Source organism: Felis catus, chromosome B3, assembly GCF_018350175.1.
Source record: "Felis catus isolate Fca126 chromosome B3, F.catus_Fca126_mat1.0, whole genome shotgun sequence".
In the NCBI taxonomy this organism is placed as follows: Eukaryota; Metazoa; Chordata; class Mammalia; order Carnivora; family Felidae; genus Felis; species Felis catus.
Genome location: NC_058373.1, coordinates 137,926,882 through 137,946,249, shown reverse-complemented (window position 1 = coordinate 137,946,249; position 19,368 = coordinate 137,926,882). Strand labels below are relative to the sequence as shown.

Genomic DNA, 19,368 nt, shown 5'->3' with positions numbered 1-19,368 from the left:
GGTTCCTTCAGCTGCCTCTTGAGACAAATTCGATTGGCTCCTCCTTACCAGGCAGGTGGGGCCATCTGGGCCATTTGGAAGGTGCACGTGACACTGCCTATCCCCACAGGAGCTGCAGGCTCGGGTTCCAGAAGGTCAGCGTCTCTTCGAGAACCTCCTTCATGTCGGGCCAGCGAGGGGGTCCTCGGACGAGCTCGAGGACCTGCGTTACCGGTGGATGCTGTACAAGTCCAAGCTCAAGGACTCCAGCCACCTGCTGGTAGGTGCCAAGGGCGTGCAGGTCCCAGGCCCCGGGGGGAGGGCTATGGCTGAGCCCGAGCTCGTCTGGGGAGACGTAGCTGGGCCACATCCTCTCTGCCCCACACGCTAAACTCGGGAGTGAGTGATGGAGGCTCGCGGGTCGTAGGTGCTTCACTTCCAACATGTCACCTGGCCATCCTGCCGCCCCGTGAGGCTGGCGCTTCCGGTAATGACAGCAGTGACCATCACGGTTCACGTTCGAGGAGCGGCTCAGCTGAAGTCTTTATGACCCCATTCAGGTCCTTACACCAGTCTCCAAAGGGAGAGCGGAGACTGAGAGCCGGAACTCCCACGGCCGTGGCGCTAGTAAGCCAGCATTCAAACACGCCCTGCCGTGGGAGGCACCATGCAAGGGCACGCTGGACTGGGGCCCGGGGCCCTGGGATCCAGCCCTACTCCTCCACCCATTTGCTCTGCGATTGTGGACCATCACCTTCCCCCTTTGCGTCCCCGTGCGTCCTCACACAACACGATGATAAAGCTAACTAGTAATAACAGCCTTTATTAAATGCCGTGTCCCCATAGCAACCCTACAGAGGGGGCACCGTTGTCATTCCCCGAGAAGAGAAGCGATGGGGAAACTGAGGCACCAGGGTTAGCCCGAGGAGGGGGGCAGTCGAGACGGCCTCTGAGGGGGCCCTCAGGCCCCAGACGCCAAGCTTCAGCGCTCTAGCTTTGCCGTCCCCGCCACGGCCGCCGTGGCCACTAGGTGTCAGCGCAGTCCCAGCCAGGTGGCCGCCGCCGGCCCAGGCTTCCCAGACGGAATCCCACCTGGGCCTGAAGTGCGTTAAAAAGCTCATTAAATCGAATCACCTGCTGGTTCAGCCTGTCCAGATGACCAGAAGTTTTAAAGAAACACTCCCCTGACAAAATGAATATTCCATTACAGGCTCTGCTGGGATTTGAGTATCACTCACTTAACTTCTTTCCCCCCCCACCCCCCTTTTCCTCTCCTTCCCGAAAATAACAGACACAGAGTTCTCCAGGGGAGCCGACTGGATTCCAAAAGGTACGGTGTTTGCCATCTGCTCCACACGCTAGAGGGCAGGGCGTCTGGAGGTGGGTAGGCCTGTGACGCTGCAGCCAGACTCCTGGGCTTTCTGGAAGGTTCCGCGAGGTCTGAGGAACATTTATGGGGAGTGAGCTGCGGGCCGTGTTGTGCTGTGCCGGGCCCCGGGGTCCTCGGGAGGCCTCAGGAGTGTGTGCAGAACGTATTCAGCTGTGACAAACGCATGACAGAGGAGGGACCCTGGAATTTTTCATCGCACGCCAGGATGCGGTGGCGAGTGAACAAGGACGCTGTTAACAATTATGTTGTGACAACAGGTGTCAACCAGGACTGTCCCAGGAGGCCTGGACCACTCCAGGCCAACTGGATCGTGTGGCCGCCTGAGTGGTGGTTGGGCACACGGGGGCCAGTGGGGGAGTAACGGGGGAAAGGGGGGTTGTGCCTCGCGTGCTCTACGAGGAAGGTGTTTCCACTTCCGCCCGCTGAGAAGCGCTCAGAGCCACTCCTGTGGCGTTTGCAGGCCGAAGTGGTAACCGTGGGAGTGGCACTAGTCATGAGTACTAATCATTATTACTTTCGTCGCTCTGTGTCGTCCATCCACCGTGTGCCAGAAAATCCTGCTGAATCATGGTGAGGGCATCTCATTTAACGGTACCGTCAACACCCAAGAGGCATCACCGCCTTCACGGAAGCGTGGGGAAACTGAGCAATGCAAGGTCGGAATGAGTCCTTCAGCACAGGCACGTGGCTTCTGGGTGGTCTCTGGGCTGTGGCCCCAAGGCCGTCATCTGGACTTTCCACACCGTGCCTTGGGGAAAGCATCCCTGGGGCCTGGCGGGTGTCGCTGCTTCAGGGACAACCCGATGTGAATGGATGTCTCCTTTTGCAAGGGAGCTCTCGTTTCAAGCCCTGGCCCAGAACAGAGTGAGCCTTCAGCAGGCTCTGCTCCAAAGAGCCCTGGGTTCCTCGAGGTCCCTAATGCCGTGGGATCGGTTTCCAGGCGCTTTGCACGCTGGGATTTCTTCTTGGTCTCCAGCGGGTTTTTGTGTCTCACGTCCGTAGGAGAGCGGGTGTCCTGTGGACTGGGTCGGGCGGTCACGAGACCAACGCCGTGCTTGGGGCCCAGCGTCAACTAGCTTGGTGGCTTTGGGCAAGTGGCTTTGCCTCTTGGGGCTTGACTTTCCCCATCTGTAAAATGGAATTATCAGTGCCGACTTTCGTCGTGAATGAATTCTGAAGATCATGTGAACTGTCATTTGTAGAAGTCCTTCAGGGAGACTGTAGCCCTGGATTCCCCCCCTCATTTAGAATGACAGAGAGCCTCCTCGAGAAATGTGCAAGACCATCAGGAAGGACAGGGTGGCTCACACAGTCCAGCCCGGTGGCTTCCGGGGGCTTCCAGGGGCTTCCATACTTTTAAGCCCTGCACTGGGGAGCCCCCATCTGGAGCTCCCAGGGGGAACCCGGAGGAGTCATGTCTGGGTCCCCTGATCCCTTGCACACAGTGAGTGCTCACTAAATGTTTCTGAGCCGGGGGACACTTGGCTGGGGGAGGCCAGGCCTCCCGAGCAGGCTGTTTCCTGGCAGCCTGCGATTGGCTTAGCGTGGAATGTCCACAGCCCTGTCATTTGGGGCTCAGCCACAGCTCATTTGCTGTCCGTCATTCGTTCCACAAGTATTTACTGAGTGCTGACCGGGCCAAGGACTGATGTGGGCACTCGGGATCCATCAGTGATCACAAGAGCAAAGTCCTGCCCTGGGAGACTGCAAACGCGTCCTGGCTGGGAGGAACGGCACGTCTCTGAGGCCGGGGCTCTAAAGGGCAAAGGTGGACTGGGGTCCTCATAGCTACAGGTTGGGTCTTATCTGCGGCTGGCAGATACTGGGCACGGCTTTGTGGGGTATGCGAAACGGGCAGGCTCTAAATGGCTAAAAGACACGCTTATCCGGACTCTGTGTATAATAATCGGATGCGTAGGGGCGCCTGAGTTTGCGGCTGGCCACCTGGCTTTCGTGAAGCCCGCCCACGAGGAAAGAAGCAACCTGCAAGGCCGTGTGCGCAGGCCATCTCGGGCTCATCTATGCGACAGCTTAGGCACAGATTTCTGGGTCCCACCCTGAGTTTTTGGTCCACTAGGGCGGAGACGGACCAAGAATCTGCATCCCTAGCAAGTTCCCAAGTGACGCTGACGCTGCTGGCCTGGGACCCCACTTCGAGAACCACAGCTTGACGCACCGGATTTGAATCTCGGACCCACCATTAGCGTGCGTGACTGTCGACGAGCCACTTAGCCACGCTCTCCAAGGAACACGACGAGGGTCCGCCAAGCTGATGGTGGACAGAGTCCTTGTAACTCTGCGCATAGTAGGTTCTCGATGGCCAGGTAAATGAGGACCCTGAAGACCTTGCAGACACCGCCCCTGCTTATATCCCTCGGAGGACAAAGGGAACAATGACACCCCTGGGGGGGGAGGCGACCCCTCCCTTGGGTGTGCTTCTCGTGTTGTTTCTGCGGCCTGTGTGTGTGCACACAGACGCATATACACACACACGCTGACCGGGTGACAGTGCTGTCTTCAGAGGCTGTAATCTGGCCACCTTAAAAAACATTTCATATGTTATTTTTAGTCCAAAAGAAAAAAAAAACTGCCCCAAAGCTAATTATTTATGAGCAGTTGGTTCTCTGCACTTTTTTTTTTCTCTCTGCGCAAAGTCACTGGAAGCTCCAACTACGTCAATGGCTTCAGCCTGTTTGTTTGTATAAACACGGTAATTAAGATTTATTAAATTTGCAGCCTGCCTACGCCCTCGCCAGCTCAGTGCCCCCGGATACGTTTGCCTGCAGCATTGAGCACATGAAATGTAACTGCTTTTTTTTTTCTTTCTTACTTTTTGTAAGTGTTTATTTATTTTTGAGAGAGAGAAACAGAGTGTGAGTGTGGGGAAGGGCAGAGAGAGAGAGGGAGACACAGAATCCGAAGCAGGCTCCGGGCTCTGAGCTGTTGGCATAGAGCCCGATGTGGGGCTCGAACTTGGGAACGGCGAGATCATGACCCAAGCCGCAGTCAGATGCCCAACGAACTGAGCCACCCGGGCGCCCTGTAATTGCTTTTTAAGTTGCAAGTGGGCCGTGAGGGGACCGTCTTCCCGCATCCGCCCAGGGCAGTGGCGGAGTCTACTTGAGACAAACTTTGCGTCCAAGCACAGATTTGCAAATGTGTCTCTTTGGCCTGGGTGAACCGGGCCACAGCCAGCGTGCCGTTTTGCAGGAGTGGAGAACAAACACCGCCCTCCCATGCACGCTGTGGCCTCTCGGGATGGGGACCCAGATGGCGAGCGTTTTATTTACTGGATCGCATTTCGTAGGTTCTAAGGCTCATCGTGACGTTTCACATTTTCACATTTCTGGAATCCGGGTGACTTATTACGAACGAGTTCTTCCCGTGAGGATTTGGGTTTGCTTCCCTCCACCACCCAGGACACTATCCACCTGAGATTTCTCGAAATCGAAAATCTTTGCTGGCAGGGCGGTATTTTGTTGTGTTTTCCTTCGGCCCACGGCGACCGCGTGGATTCCGACACCCAGCCCCCGGGAGCTCCAGGGGCTCACATTCTCAGGGAAGAGTCTTACCCCCCTCCCTCCACCCAGGGCCAAGGTAACGCGTCTTTTTCCTCGCTTCCCCTTTCCGTGAGGTGGGACTTGCTCTCCATCTCCCTGATGTTGAAGGCGCAGCCCCCCGGCTTCCCAGCTTTGTGGGGGGCTCCAGTCGGACGCTCCGTCACGGTTGTTTCCTTTCTTAGCGGCGTGTGAAATCATGACCCGCCTCACAGTGAGCATCTTCGATCACGCGAAATACTCAGATACCACATCTAAGGAAGCCTTACTGAGTTTTCCAGGTTAGATGGGAACTCTCTCTCACGACGACTATGATTTTTTAAAAAATCTCTCCTGGGTGCCAGGCGCTGCTCTCGAACACTCATGGGCCCGGTCTTTGCCCCTCACGACCACCTTCTCCTTTTTGGTGGGAGAAGCCCGGCCTCTTGGCCCCTTCTCCATATGTGACGACGGGCCCTGTTGGGACTGGAACAGAGGAGATGTGACTTGACATTGTTCTTCTTGTGATTCACCGTGCAACTTTGGGGGCTCAATTTGGCCCTTCCTTCGTCAAAGGGCTGGGCCTTGCTGGGGCAGCGTGGTCTTTGAGCTTCCACAGGAGAGAGCCTGGGACAGGCCTCCACCCACGTGTTGTGTTGTCCCAGGGCCCTGTGTGTCTGTCCGTCTGCCAAGCCTAGAAGCCACTGGCCATCGCTGATGTGTGAAAGAATCAGCATTAGCTCTTCAGACATCAAGTGTTTGAAACTTGTCTTTGACTTCGGAAATCCAGACCACCGTCACCTGTATTTACTCTGTCTTTATCCTTCCGTCACCCAGCCCGCCTGCCTTCTGATTCCCCGCCCCCCACTCCTCTGAAGCTCACCCCCGTGAGGTAGCTGCCTGTTCAGTAAGCCCAGTGGCTGTGTGCCCTCCACGCGGCTGGCCTCTGGGCAGCCTGGACGGGTGACCGCCCTCCCCGCCCACAGCCGCTCTGGCCGTCCTCACACTCCATCGTGGGGCCCTCTCTCCCTGTTTTATTTTTTCCGTGATCAGAATCAGTGTGGATGAGACTCAGTGTTGATGACATCCGGTTACTTAACACAGAATCCCTAGTCAAGGGATTTGCAAAGGTGCCTCAATGGCCTTCTAAAAAATTAATGGGCATTTGGGCTTTGGAACAGTTTTAGGTTTACCGGAAGAACTCAGCAGATCCTACAGAGGGTTCCCAGGTAGCCCCTCTCCTCCACCCCTCTTCCGTTTCCCTTACTATTCACATCTTGCATCAGTCTGATAGATTGGTTACAGTCGATGAATCTCCACTGGCTCATCACTGTTAACTAAAGCCCATAGTTTAGGGTTTTCTGGGGTTCACTTTTTGCATCCTACATTCTATGGATTTGGACAAATGTGTAATAGCACGTATCCACCGTGGTGTGTCACACGGAACAGCTTCGCCGCCCGCAAAACTCCTCCGTGCTCCACCCCCCCCCCATCCCCTGGCAACCGCCGATCTTTTTACTGTCATTGTAGTTTCGTCTTTTCCAGAATGTCATACGGTTGGAATCAGTCCGTAGCCTTCTCAGATTGGCTTCTTTCACTCAATAACACGCATCTGAGATTCCTGCACGGGTTTCTTTGTTGCTTGAGAACTCCATTCCTTTGGTTACAGGGTAATACGCCGTCATCTTAGTATTCCATTTCGGGTCTTTCTCATAGGCTTCTCTTCCCAGTCAGGGATCCAATCCAGGATCAACCCGTTGCATTCAGTTGCCGCATGCCTTTTCTTTCCTCTAGGCTAGAGGTATCCCTCAGTTTTTCTTGACCTTGGGCACAGGTCAGAGATGTGTGGAATGTCCCTCAACGTCTGTTTCCCTGATACGTGCTTGTGATTGGAGTCAGGTTGTGCATTTCTGGCAGGAACGTCACGGGTGATGTTGGGCTCTTAGCGCATCTTCCTGGGAGACCCCCGGTGTCGGTAGGGCCCCAGCATCCCTGATGCTAACTCTGAGCACGTGATTAAGGGGGTGGCTGCTGGGCTTGTCCCCTGGACAGCGCCGTCATTTCTTTTGTAATTAACAAGTAATCTGCGGGGCGCTGCTTAGAAACACTGAAGTACAGTGCCTCTTTCTTCAGTGGTTGTATGTATCATGGGGTTTTCTGCAGCCTCTTTCTCCCCATGACTCATCTGGATCGTTCCTTCTGCTACCGTGGCTTTGTTCCCTGACTCTGGGCCCCTCAGGTCCATCTCTCCAGGCCAGGTCTCCCTTCTGCCTTCAGCCCCAAAGTCCCAACCACCTGCTGGACGTCTACCCAGGAGTCCTCTAGACCCTCGGACGCAGCATGTCCAAAGCTGACCTCACTGTATTCCCTGCACCCAAACAAACCCCAGTCCCCGTATCAGTGGACAGCATCATGACCACCCACTTCCCCAAGCCGGACGCCTCCGGGTCATCCTAGACCCTCACCAAGCTTGGTTCTGGTCCTAAGCTCAGAGCCTGGTCATGATGGCTCTTAGATGAGAAATCGTGAGGGTAGGAAGGGAGGGAAAGGGAAGAGAAATGAGCCATATGGCCATACATCTGTTCCCAAATGAGGCTGTGTCCTTGCTTGAGTAATAACAAAATCTCCAGTCATTCCATCCAGAGGAACTTCCCACCAATTACCTAAACCACCTCCAAAAGGCCAGCTCAGACGGCCTCATCTCCCATCCCTCTCCAAAACCAACTCAAGGTTCTGGAAAAATACAGTTCTATGGCCTGACTGTCACGTGCAGAGCCACCCCAGGGAGGAGATACAACGAACCCGGCCCCACCCCAGCCACTGCCATCTTGTTCCCATGGGGCAACTATCCAGAGCCTCTGAATTCTCACGGGAGTGAATCTTGGGCTCCAGGACTGAGCCATTAGTGGAGAAATTATCACAGGCATTCTGAGCAGGCCCTGGCCCGGGAAACCCTGGTCTCCCTAAGACTCACTGGTGCAGCCAGGGAAATGCAGTGGGCCCCACGCACAGCCCCCTCCTGAGGGGAACCCAGGGAGGAAGCCAGCCAGCACGGGGCGCTGCAGTCCAAGAGGGTCCTAAGAGGGACCTTCAGGGACTAGACAAATGGCTAGTGAGGGCTTCCTGGAGGCCTGGGGACTGGCCCATCTTGAATTGCCAGAGAAAAGCTGGCCCCTGCCCATCACTCTGGGTGCTGGCCCAGCACACGAGCCCCAGCCAGCTCCCAGGAAAGCCCCTGAAAGCCCCAGAGGTGACACAGCGTGACTTCTACACACGGGGCCCCAGGTCAGGGTGGGACCAGATCCGACAGGCCCAGGCTGACTGACAACTCGGGCCCAGGGTGACTGTCGTTGTCGGTGTTGTTGCTGAGTCGTTTCTTGTGAGAACACCATGCAGGATGGTGGGCGGAGCCCGGGCACCGGACGATGCTCGTGAAAGATCCTTGGTGAAATGGACGCAGGGAGCCCACGTCCCGGAGCTGTGCCAGAGCGCAGGGAGGCCGTGGGCAGGGAGGAGAACCGACATCTGGGCCTGGGCGTTGTGGTCAGGGCGTTTGGTGGAACAGCCAGACAGCGAGAACAGCCACAGAGAGCGGTCAGCGAGCATCTGTGTGGTTATACCCTGGGCGCCAAGGCGGGGAGCAGACGGTCAGAGGCACAGGCAGGGAAGGACCCTTTCTTTCGCTCAGCACATACCTGTGGGACACCGCTGGGAATACAGCACTGAGCAAAGTTAATGTGGACCACGCCTCCGAGGAGTCAAGGGGAACATAGACTTTAATCAGTAATCCGGAGGAAGGTACTGGGGCTGTGAAAATGTGTTAACGGGGCTGTTTTGGTCTATGGCAGGGAAGGATCCCCCGAGGAAGCCACTCACAAGCTGAAATTAGAGTGTTTGGCAGGAGTTAACCAGGTGCACTGGAGAAAGGAGAGAAATTAGTATTTCAGACAGAGGGATGGCCTGTGCAAAGGTCCAGTGGCGGGAGGATGTGAGGGCCTTGGAGGGGCCACGAGCTGGCATTGAAGGAGGGCAGTGCTTTTCTTTCCGAAGGGCCTGGGGAGATTGCTGGTGTCTGATCCCTGGCATCTGGTGGAGGGGGGAGCGTGTGGGGCTCAATGACATGTCTGTCTGTCCCTGTATCCATCGGCTAGAGGAGGAAGTGAGTGAGCGTTTATTGAGCGTAGCGTGCATTGCCTCATTTATCCTTATGACCTCGGTAGGCAGGTTTCATTCCCTCTTTTCCCCAACAGATGAAGGAGCCGAGGCTCAGAGAGGCCGAATGCCCTATCCTAGGTCACACAGTTAGGACGCCATAGAACCAAAGTAGAACCAGGACTCCAAACCTTTTCTTTTCCTCACATCACCTTTCTTTCCATCAATGGTAGAAGATGCTAGAAAATCAGGTCCCATTTACCATGATAAACTCATCTTGCCTGAACTCCTCAAAACTCTAGAGCCTCAGATTCGTGTGAGATCCCGAAGGACCCCCAAGCATTTAGTTACCCAATATTACGTGTCCTGTTTCCGCCCCACTACATGTGCTGTCTGCCCTCTGCCTCCATACCCTTAGGGATTAGGAGCTTATCGCTTCCCGAGGAAGCCCCTTCTCTCTTTGGATAGTTTTAACTGGGTGGAACACACGTAGTCCTTTCTGTGGGCAAACTGAGGCACAGAGCAGCTCCCAGATCTGGGAAGAGCTGAGATTGTCAACTTTTTGGTGGGCTTCTTGAAAGGTAGTTCATGCCTCTGTGTGTGTGTGTGTGTGTGTGTGTGTGTGTGTGTGTGTTTTCTAAGCATTTGAGGGTCATATTAAAACGTGTCTTTTAATTCAAAGAACGTTTTAGAATTCAGGTCCCTCCAAGTGAAGATGTGAGCTCTAAATGAACAGCCACTGGGCAGGCAGCAGGAGTCTTTTGAAACAGACCACCCCCTCGTCAACACTTGTAAATGCAAACACGCTCTGGACCTTCAGAGATGTTTTCCCCAGAGGATCGTGGCCAAGACACCGCTCCTGGCTTCAGTAAGCCAAGGGTTAGCTCTGAGAATGTAGGCGCAAACACAAGGACCCTGTAAACAGATTCCCCGTTTGCGAGACCATTGATTACAGCTTTTTAATTTGGTGCCAAGCCAGGCTAGAGTGAACCTGTAGCTTCTTGTTGTCGCTCTTTCTTTCTCCCGGACGGGTCAGAGATTTGGAATCAGGCGGCGTCAGCGTGAAATGTCAAGGAGTCAAGTTAGAGTCCACACGGGCTGAGGCAGCCCCGCATGAACCGAGCAGGTGGGCAGCAGCATGCACCAGCCAGGTGTGGCCCGGCCCAGTGGCCGTGGGAACTCACGCTCACTCAGCTGTTCAGGTGACTTACTGCCCCCCGCTCCTGAGTCCCTGCTGAAATCCGTGCGCCCAGCAGAGTCCTCGCCACAGATGGGGGCAGGTCTTCTATCCCCATTTATCAGAGAAGGAGACAGGCTCAGAGAGGTTATCGACCCTCCTCAGGGCACATAGATGCTGTGTGACAGAGTCTCCACTGGGACCTAGTCAGCCTGGCTCCTCCCAGTCAGGCCCCTGCCCTTCACCACGTTGTGGTTTTGGCCGGGCAGAGGTGGGGGGGTCTCCTTTCCCGACTTTCTCCTCTCCTGCACTCCTTGGCGATGAGGACATCCCATGAAGCCACAACCTCACCGGTCCCTCTGGAATTTCGGAAATGGCCTTTGGCCACTTTCGTGGACTCTAGGCATTTGGACCTGGGAGTCTGGCCCTCGGGTGATACTGGTGGCGTGGATGGTGAAGAGGGTGGAGGAGAAAGAGGAGGAGGAGGGAGCGATGGTGAAGAGCACGGTGGTGATGACCCTGACTTAGGTAGGGATCGTGTGAGTGATCGTACTAATCGTGGCAGCAGCCTTGGGCGCCTGCTGTATCTCCCGTAATCCTCAGAAAGACCCTGTCAGGTAGGTACTGTTTCCCCCCCCCCCCCGTTTAGAGATGAGAAGCTTGAGCTTTGGAGGACTTGAGTGACCTTCTCAAGATTTACAGCCGGGGCTCTCACACGCCAGGCAAGGATTTATGTAAGAACAGGCAAAGCCTGGAGCTCTGTGTTTTTCCCTACCCTTCCTGCCTTGAATGGTTTGAGCAAACCAGACACCTTGGTTTCTGGGCGAAACCAACCTTAGCCCCACTTGACAGTCGGGAAGACTGAGACTGGTACGGCCGGCTTGCCCTCCCCTCCCGCTCAGAGCCCCCCCCCCCCCAAGCGCACTCACACGTCCTGCTTTGGTTCCGCAGGCTCCGCGGTGGCGAGGACTCGGGCCCCTCTTCCGGAAGGTGTGCTGTGTGGCTCTCCCCCTGCAGCTGCTGTTCCTGCTGTTCCTGCTGCTGCTGTTCCTGCTTCCGGTCGGGGAAGAGAACCGCAGCTGCACGCTGGCCAACAACTTCGCCCGCTCCTTCAAGTTCATGCTGCGCTACGATGGCCCCCCGCCCACCTAACCCGCCGGGCCACGCAGGTGACTCTCTCCTCCAGCCCTCCATCCGCCCCAGGGCTCCTTCCGAGGGGGCCCAGGAAACTGGAAACAGAGGCAGGCTGCGACCGGCACAGCTGCCTCGGTGTAAATACTGCATTGATGCCCCCCAAACAAAACCACTTTTTATATGGTGTCTTCTTAGCCTATTTATCCTAAAGGTGCCCTATGTGCGACTAGGGAGTGATGCATAGAATGTTTATATCCTCTGTGTGTAGATATGCTCAGTCCGTATAGCTTCACGTATGGCGTCTATTTGTGGGCGGGAAGGTTCCTAGCAGCTTGCGGGTCCTGTGGGATTTTGTGGCATTTTTGCCTGGGTCTGCGGCCCCCTCCACCCTACCCTGGGGAGCGAGAACAGGAACGTGTCCCTTTTCTGGCAACCGCTTAGCGGGAAGCCACGTCCCAACCCCAGATGCTAGTGGAGAGGCCCCTGAGCTGTCAACACAGAGGAGCAACACCAGCCCTCACTCAGCTCAGTCGCTCTCGCTCTAGACACAGCGAGAACAAAATCACAGCGGGTTAGATGCTGTGGGTCAGAAGCGTAAGGGTGATGCTTGAAGGCAGGGCCGGTGACGGCAGCCAAAAGTGACGAGTGATAGCGTGCTATCCCTGAAGGAAAAGAAAGATGACAAGCAGGACCCAGGACTATACCAGTTCACAGAATTTTGGGCACCCTGTGCAGGGGCGGGGCGGGGGGGGGCGCTCCCACCCCCCCACCCCCCCACCTCTTGGCCTCTGATGGCCCAGAGCAATGCAGAAGGCGGTGGCTGTGACCCTGATCTGCAGGTCTGGTTAGAGCATGCTCCCTGTGTTCTGGGAAAGGAGAAGGGGAGGGAAACTTCCTTGCCAAGGTCTTCATTCAGAATGGGGAGCACGCTGTGCCGGGGAAATGTGTCCTTCCGTCCGTCTTGGGCTGTTTTCCACTGTCTACGACTGGAGCTGAAGGGGGGGGGGGAGCACGTGGCCCTCCAGGGACCAGGGATCGAGGGTCCAAGACAGAGATGAGCGATGGGCATTGGAGCTCAGCCTGTCTAGGGGTCTCTGCCTCTTCCTCCCTGCAGAACGGACTTCGGAGGGAGGTGGGTCTTCTGGGCTGAGAGTGTCCCACACGTGTCCTCACAAGGGGACCCGAACGAGGCTGCCTGTGGGCACCCCCAAGAGAGCCCCCCCCCCCGACCGGATGAGGCGCCCTGAGGCCAGAAACGTGTCCTTTCCTCCTGAGCACATTATAACTGGGTCGCAGTTTCCCTAAATCAACAAAAACACTAAGTTTCCTTTTGGAAAACGCCTGGTGGCCCCTCTTTACGAACTGATTTTGTCCGTTCACCTACAAGCAGTAGACCGAGAGGGGATCCTGCAGGCCTTTGGAATCATGAAGTGTCCAGCCTCAGAAAGGCCCTGCAAAGAGGGAAACGGAGGACCCAGGAGGGTCCTGACTGCCGGCACCAAGCCCCGCCCCCCAGCGCTGCGGCCAACACGGCCCCTCCCTCTGCAGAACCCAGGCCCCCCACCCCCCGACTGGGCCAAGCTGGACATTCCCGGGGCAGGAAAAACGCAGCTGCGGAGAAGTTCGCACTCAGAAAGCACACTTTTCTCCAGATACCAGGAGGCGGAGCCACTAGACGGGTCCCCGCAGGCGACCACCGTCCTGGAAAACCAGGGCTGGAGGACCCAGGCCTGGGGTCACGTGGCCGAGCCCAGGCGCTCCCCGGGCCGTGCGGGTCCGGCGCTCGAAGGTCAGACTGTGGCCGGGCCTTCGAGCGTCTCCGACTCTCCCACTTCGCGGGCGAGGAGGCCGAGGCCCCGAGAGGGGAGGAACTTGCCCAAGACCACACAGCGAGAGGCGGGCGCCCCGAAGCCCCGGCTCACCGTAGGGTGACCTGTCGCGTCGGTAGCCGTGCTGCGTGTAGCCCGCGTCCCCGGGCAGAAAAACTGCAATACGCAGGCCGGGGGAGAGGAACGTCTGTACGTATTTTTTAAATTTTGATAACGAGGCCCTAGAGCCTGCGTGTTTGCATCACTTTTTAAAAAAAGAGAATGGGTATTTTCATTACTTTCATATAAATACAGTTGTGAAATAGCCCACGGACTGGTGCTTTTCACGTGTAATCTTTCCTGCTTACAGTGGATGCAGACGGTTAGGATTTGTAGGACTTTCTAGCTTCCTGCACAACAGCTACAAAGAGCTTTAAAGTGCCGTGTGAGAAAGGTGCCCAGTGGGACCCCCGTGTGTTTGTTTTTCCTCCCGCCCCAGAGTGAGAGTCGTGGAGACACGGGGGAAGATCACGGCCTGGCCCACCAGCTCGTGTGTGTGTGTGTGTGTGTGTGTGTGTGTGTGTGAAAGAGACAGAAGAAGAGAGGGAGAGAAGGAAGGAGGGGGGTATGGGAGGGGAGAGCAGAGGGAGAAGGGAGGAGGGGAGAAAGGAGAAAAGGAAGAGGAGGAGGAAGAGAGAGGGGGAGGGCAGAGGAGAAGAAAGAGGAAGAGGAGGGTGGAGGAGGGGGAGGGGGGAGTAGGAGGGGAGAGAGGAGAACACGGTATGATCCTATGATCGGGGTGCTGGTCGCCCTCCTCGGCTGCCTCCCGCCCCTGCCCTTCCTCTTAGTCTGACCTCCTTGCAGACCCGCCCATACAGGCCCCGAGGGTGTTTCTAAAGAAGCCAGACGAGGGGTGGGATGTGCAGGTGCTGATGACAGAGGAGGCCCAGAGACTCAGGGAGGAGCAGAGGGGACAATAGCATCGAAACCAAGAGTGCCTTCCATTTGGTGCTTGCGGGTGCCCGGCCCCTGCGTGGGCACCGGAGAAGCCATACTTGATTTAACCCCCACGACAGCTCTCAGGGTGAGGCATGAACTTTACCTCCATTCTCCAGATGGGCAGGCTGAGACCTAAAGACAGAGACGCTTGCCCGTGCAGAGGTGGGATTCGAACTCAGGTCTGCCCTGTGCCAAGCCCACACTGGCGGGAAAGGAGGGGGGGTGGGGGCGGTTCAGGCTGGCTCTGCCAGGGCTCGGCCTTTGCAGATGGATCTCAAGTGCCCCCTGCTCAGCAGGACGGGCCAGCTCCCACATCGGCCTCGCTGCTGCTCTCGCCCTGGGTTCTGGGAACAGTCGCCCCAGGGGCACAGTCACAAGGGTCCCCTCCGGACACCTTCACAGCGGTTACTGCCCGCTGCAGAGGGAAGCGGGGCTTCCTGCCCGTCTGGGGGCTGAGCCCTTCTCTGTCCACCTGCGAGGTCCAGGCATGGCGGCCGCGAGTGTGAACCCAGTGCCCAGCACAGGGTGGGGGCCTCGGCTGTGGTTGTCCAATTGCATGGAAAACCCCAGAGGCGAGCGTGTTTGGTGACCCCCCCAACCCCCCTCCCAGATACAGAGGAGATGAATCCTGCTGGATGGGACTCACTTGTCTCTCACAACCTCTGATTTCTTTGCTTCAGGCCGCAGCAGGGACCAGGGGTCCGAGGATGTCTGTCCCTGCTGGGGGTAGGGGGGAGAGTGGGGAGGATCGGCTCAGGCTGCCCGAGGGTGCGGTTAGGAGGGGATCGAATCTTCTCCCGGAGCCTGAGCCGGGGCCTGAGCCGGGGAGGCTGAGCGGCCCTGCGGAAGCTTTGGGGATGTGCCCGTGAAGCTGCCCTGGTTAGAGAGGGCGGACGGAACAGGTGAAGGAGCAGAAGACAAGTGAGGGGCAAAGGCAGGAGGGGACAGAAGACCTGACGTCACCAAACTTTATACTTAAAGGTGGCAAAGATGGTAAATTTCACGTTCTGTGCCTTCGGCCACAATTACAGAGGGAGTGAGGGAGGGAGGGAGGGAGGGAGGGGCGTCAGGCTGTACCTTTATAGGTCTCGACTTTTATCCGAAGACAAGGACCCATGGCCAAGTTTTCACTCCCCAAAGACAGAATGAAAATAATGGTACTAATAAGGGCAGATGCCTGGAGGGTTTTGCGCTTTGTAGGATTTTATTTCATCTAAGTGCCGGCTCTTTATTCTCAGAGTATATCCTTCCTCTTGTTGGGCGTCCCGTGGCCTCGAGGAACGAGGGAGGGGAGAGAACAGCTGTATCTTCCTCTAGGTATGTTTTCTGAGTCTTTAGAAGACAAAAACGGCCAACTCTGTGCTGTTTTCCCCCAATGCAGTGTTCTTTCTGGAAGGACAGGAGAGCCCTGCCGGAAAAGGCTGGGGGAAGGGAGGGGTGCAGCGTGAGAAGTGCCTTGGGCTGGACTCTCAGGGAGGGAGGAAAGAGAAGCAGGATGAGGACAGGGTGGGGGTTGGGTGCAGTTTCTTGCGACAGGGCCGAGGAGGGGCCGGGATCTGCCAGCTGTGGCCTTGGAGAGACGGACGGAGGGCCGCTAGCACGGCACTCCCGATGGCCGTTCAGGAGCCCGTGTCTGTCGCTTTCTGTCTGGCCAATTGGGCAGAAATGCCCTGTGCTTCTTCGCTCTTTAACTCAACGCAACAGGTGTTCTCAAGTCCCTCGTCTGTGCCAGGCTCGTGCTGGAGAATTCAGGTGAATAAAGCCCCAGGCCCGCCCTCCAGGAGCTCACAAGCCCAGGGGAGGGAGGGGAAGATGCCAAACCAAGTGAAGTCCTTGCTCTTGACCTTGCCCATCTGCCCTCCCGGAGCAGGGGGCAGACCCACCGTCACCGAAGCTGGTAGGGCACGCAGTGGGATAGCCGAGGACGTGGTCCTCGTGTGCCTTGCCGTCCCTTGGAGGTCACCGTGTCGCTGTGAGCCAACCTGAGCGGAAGGGCGGGTCAGGATCAGGGTGGCAGGATGAGGGGAGGACGGACGTAGGCACGACAGAAGGAGCCGGGAGGAGAAACCGATGGGCTGGGCTCAGGACGGAGGCGTGGTCCCGTGGGCGGTGCTTTATCTTGGAGAGGGCTTCTAGAAGTTTCCGGCGAGGCCCAGGGCTAAGGCCAGGGACGTGCAAGCCCTCAAACACGGCGTGTTGTTACTTCTGTTACTGGCACAGTTACTCGTCTGCAGTCATGGGTCACGGTCAAAGTCTGTGGTTGGAGATACCAAACTGAGAAGCCCACTCTTCCCCGCTGGAGGTTTTCCGGCTTGGTAACGTACATTCCAGGCATCAGTTTGGCCAAGAATTAGGATAATCATGCCCTCCCCCACCTCCCACCCACTGTTAGTCCCTGGAGCAGGGGAACTGAGCGGCCCCCTGAGGGAGGCTGCGCCTGGGGCAGAGGGGGCGGGGGAGGGGTCCTGCGCGTCCTGAGGTGCCCCCAGCTTCCTTTGAAACCTGTTACTGGAGCGGCTCTCGCTGGCAGTGGCCCGGCGACCTCCAGTGAGCCTCTCGTATCCCTGGCCCAGCCAGGACGGTGCCCTAATTCTTTCTCTCGTGGGACCTCAGCCACTCCAGCGGGCCTCCCCCGACTCCGCTCCTGTCGCCCAGTCTGATGGTCGCCAGGCCCGGTCAGCACCACGGAGAGGTGGCGAGGCCGTGAGCTGTGAGCTCAGCACAGGCCCAGCACTACATACGTGGACTTCTCTTACTGCATCCATGGCAGACATTGAGAGTTGATCACCGAGCCCTTCCCCTCCCCCTGTCTATCCTGCACAGACCTCACAGTCCTTCTGGAAACCACCCAGGCAGCTGCTGCCAATCAATCCTATTTGTCATGTGAAAAATGCATGTTTGACCTCCTTGTCCCTGATACCAGCCCCCCTCAGCAAACTTTCAACTCTGGCCTCCACCCCCCCCCTTTTTTAAATTTTAAAATTAGGACATTCTCAGGGCGCCTGGGTGGCTCAGCCCGTTAAGCGTCCGACTCTTGGTCTCGGCTCAGGTCATGATCTCACGATTCGGGAGATCGAGCCCCGCATCGGGCTCTGTGCTGACAGCTCAGAGCCCCCTTGGGATTCTCTCCCCTCTCTCTCTCTCTCTCTCTCTCTGTCTCTCAAAAATGAATAAACATAAGAAAATATTAAAAGCAAAATAAAATTAGGACGTTTCCAATCAAAAATCACTCTCCTTAGTTTCGTACATGGGGGATACAAGGTAACCCCAGAGAGCAGATCATGGGGAGGAATTACCGCATAGAACTTTTAGGGGAAGCAAAATGGAGGAGAAAATGTGAAATTGCCTGGTTTTTTGTTTTTGTTTTTTTTTTTGGCTGTCAGAGGTGGGAGGGCTTTTATAGACTCTCTTATTCCAACCTGTGCCCATTTTACAGATGAGGAGGCTGAGGTCCCGACAGCTCCTGTTCACCCAGTGATGCAGGGGGTGAGAGGGCTCCCCGCGTCAGGTGACAGAGTGCTCAGGGCTGGACAGGGTGCAGAGGGAGTTCTGCTGTTAACAGCCGGGTGACCTTGGGCGACTTCCCTGCCACCGTCCTTGCAACCACAAATGGGGAAGTTGGCCCTGGAATCCCCCGTGCTGCCTGAGATGTTCGATACTCTCAGAAGATGGTGAAGGGCTCCTGTGTGAAGGGAAATCTCGAGATTCAGCCCCACGTAGCAGAATCCCTCCTGCTTTGACGTAAACAACCAGGGACTTTGCTCTTCCCTGAGCCTGAGAAATCTAGAGCCAGGCAGCCTTGGCAGCTGCCAAGGTTTCCGCAGCTCTCTCCCCTCCCTCCAAGTTACCTCATGGCCCTAGGTGCTTGCGCTACCTCCGACGTCGCGTCTGCGTTCCAGGCAGGAAGAGGGCGAACGGGCTCCCGAACCGGCCCTCGTGGCCCTCGTTTTCTTCCCCTTTCCCAGAAGCCCCACCCACAGACTGCTGCTGCCCCCTCATTGGCCAGACTGTGTCACGTGGTGCCTCTCCATCCGCGAGGAATCCGGGGACAAGCCCCCCCACCCCCCCGACAAAACGGGCGTCTCTTAGCAAGAAAGAGGACGGAGTGGATTCAGGTGGCCCTTAGGTGCCTGTGCCTCTGATATGTGGACCCTCTCTGTCTTGGTCTCCAGCTCCATCAGCAGAGCTTGGAGGACATCGGTCAGTAGAGTGAGAACATGACGCGCCGCCACGCGCCCGCCACCGCCCGCCACCTGCGCCACCAGGTGGCAGGGCTCCCTGGGTCCCTGAAGCCCTTCCCCTCCCCAAGGCGTTCCTTCCACACCGAGGGCGCTGCCAGGCCCACCTTTTTGTAAGACCTGGGACAGGCAAATAAGTCAGGTGCCCCTGCCTGGCCACAGCGAGCAGAGACAGCCCCTCCCCTGTCCCGGCCCCGGAGCTAAGCTTTTTAACACCTTTGTGTTTGGAATTAGCCTAGAAAATTCATATTTGCTTTAATTTCTTCCGGAACGTGAGTTTACTCCTGGGTGCAAATCCTGGAAAGAGGGGCCCTCTGGGCTTTTCCTGGGCGGCCCCCCCGCCACTTTCTGGAAGATCAGAAAAGTGCCGGGATGCAGCCACAGGTGGCTCCCATCCTGGGGCTGACAGAGCAAACGGGTGTCTCCAGCAGAGGGAAGATTCACAGGACTCACACCAGCCGTCCTTGCGCCCTCGGTTTCAATTGCAAGATGAATGCCTTCTGTCTGTCTCCAAAGCGAGGAGGAGGAGGAATTTGTTTTTAAAAGGGAATTAAAAAAATCAAACCTCGCCGACTAAAAACAGATCTTCCAACAGAGCACCCAGAGCTTTAGAGAACAGTCAGCCAATTCAGCATCCCCCCCCCACCTCCGTTGGTTGTCATGGTAACATACCAGCGCTCACTGGTTGGTACCCAACCACCTTGTCCAGACGGGACAGTGATCATACAGAGGGATCTGTTTCCCCAAAGGATCCGGGCTTCCTTTCCAGGATGCTTACTTCCAAGGTCAGCAATCAGGCTGTAGGCCTCCAGCCCCTCTTCCTGTTCTGATGCAAGGGGAGGGAAGAAACCTCAATTCAGAGCCTACAAGATGTCCCTGGCTTCTTTTTTATTTAAAAAAAAAATTTCTTTTTCTAATGTTTATTTATTTTTGAGACAGAGACAGAGCATGAGCA

At 56.6% G+C, this 19,368-nt stretch overlaps 1 protein-coding gene across 7 annotated transcripts in view; it reads left to right on the top strand.

Annotated features, from left to right (window-relative positions):
* SYNE3 (spectrin repeat containing nuclear envelope family member 3) overlaps positions 1 to 19,368 on the top strand; it is a 109,251-nt gene that overhangs the window by 79,430 nt on the left and 10,453 nt on the right. For 4 of the 7 annotated variants that reach the window (XM_006933080.5, XM_003987951.6, XM_019833600.3 and 1 more), the window contains exons 16-18: positions 110 to 259; positions 1,271 to 1,309; positions 11,186 to 13,510. In XM_006933080.5, coding sequence (XP_006933142.2) covers positions 110 to 259; positions 1,271 to 1,309; positions 11,186 to 11,386 — 390 coding nt within the window. In that variant the 3' untranslated portion in view covers positions 11,387 to 13,510. Of the gene's footprint in view, positions 1 to 109; positions 260 to 1,270; positions 1,310 to 11,185; positions 13,511 to 19,368 lie in introns of those variants that run through there. The other 3 variants (XM_023256008.2, XM_023256007.2, XM_023256009.2) reach the window with 2 other exon arrangements.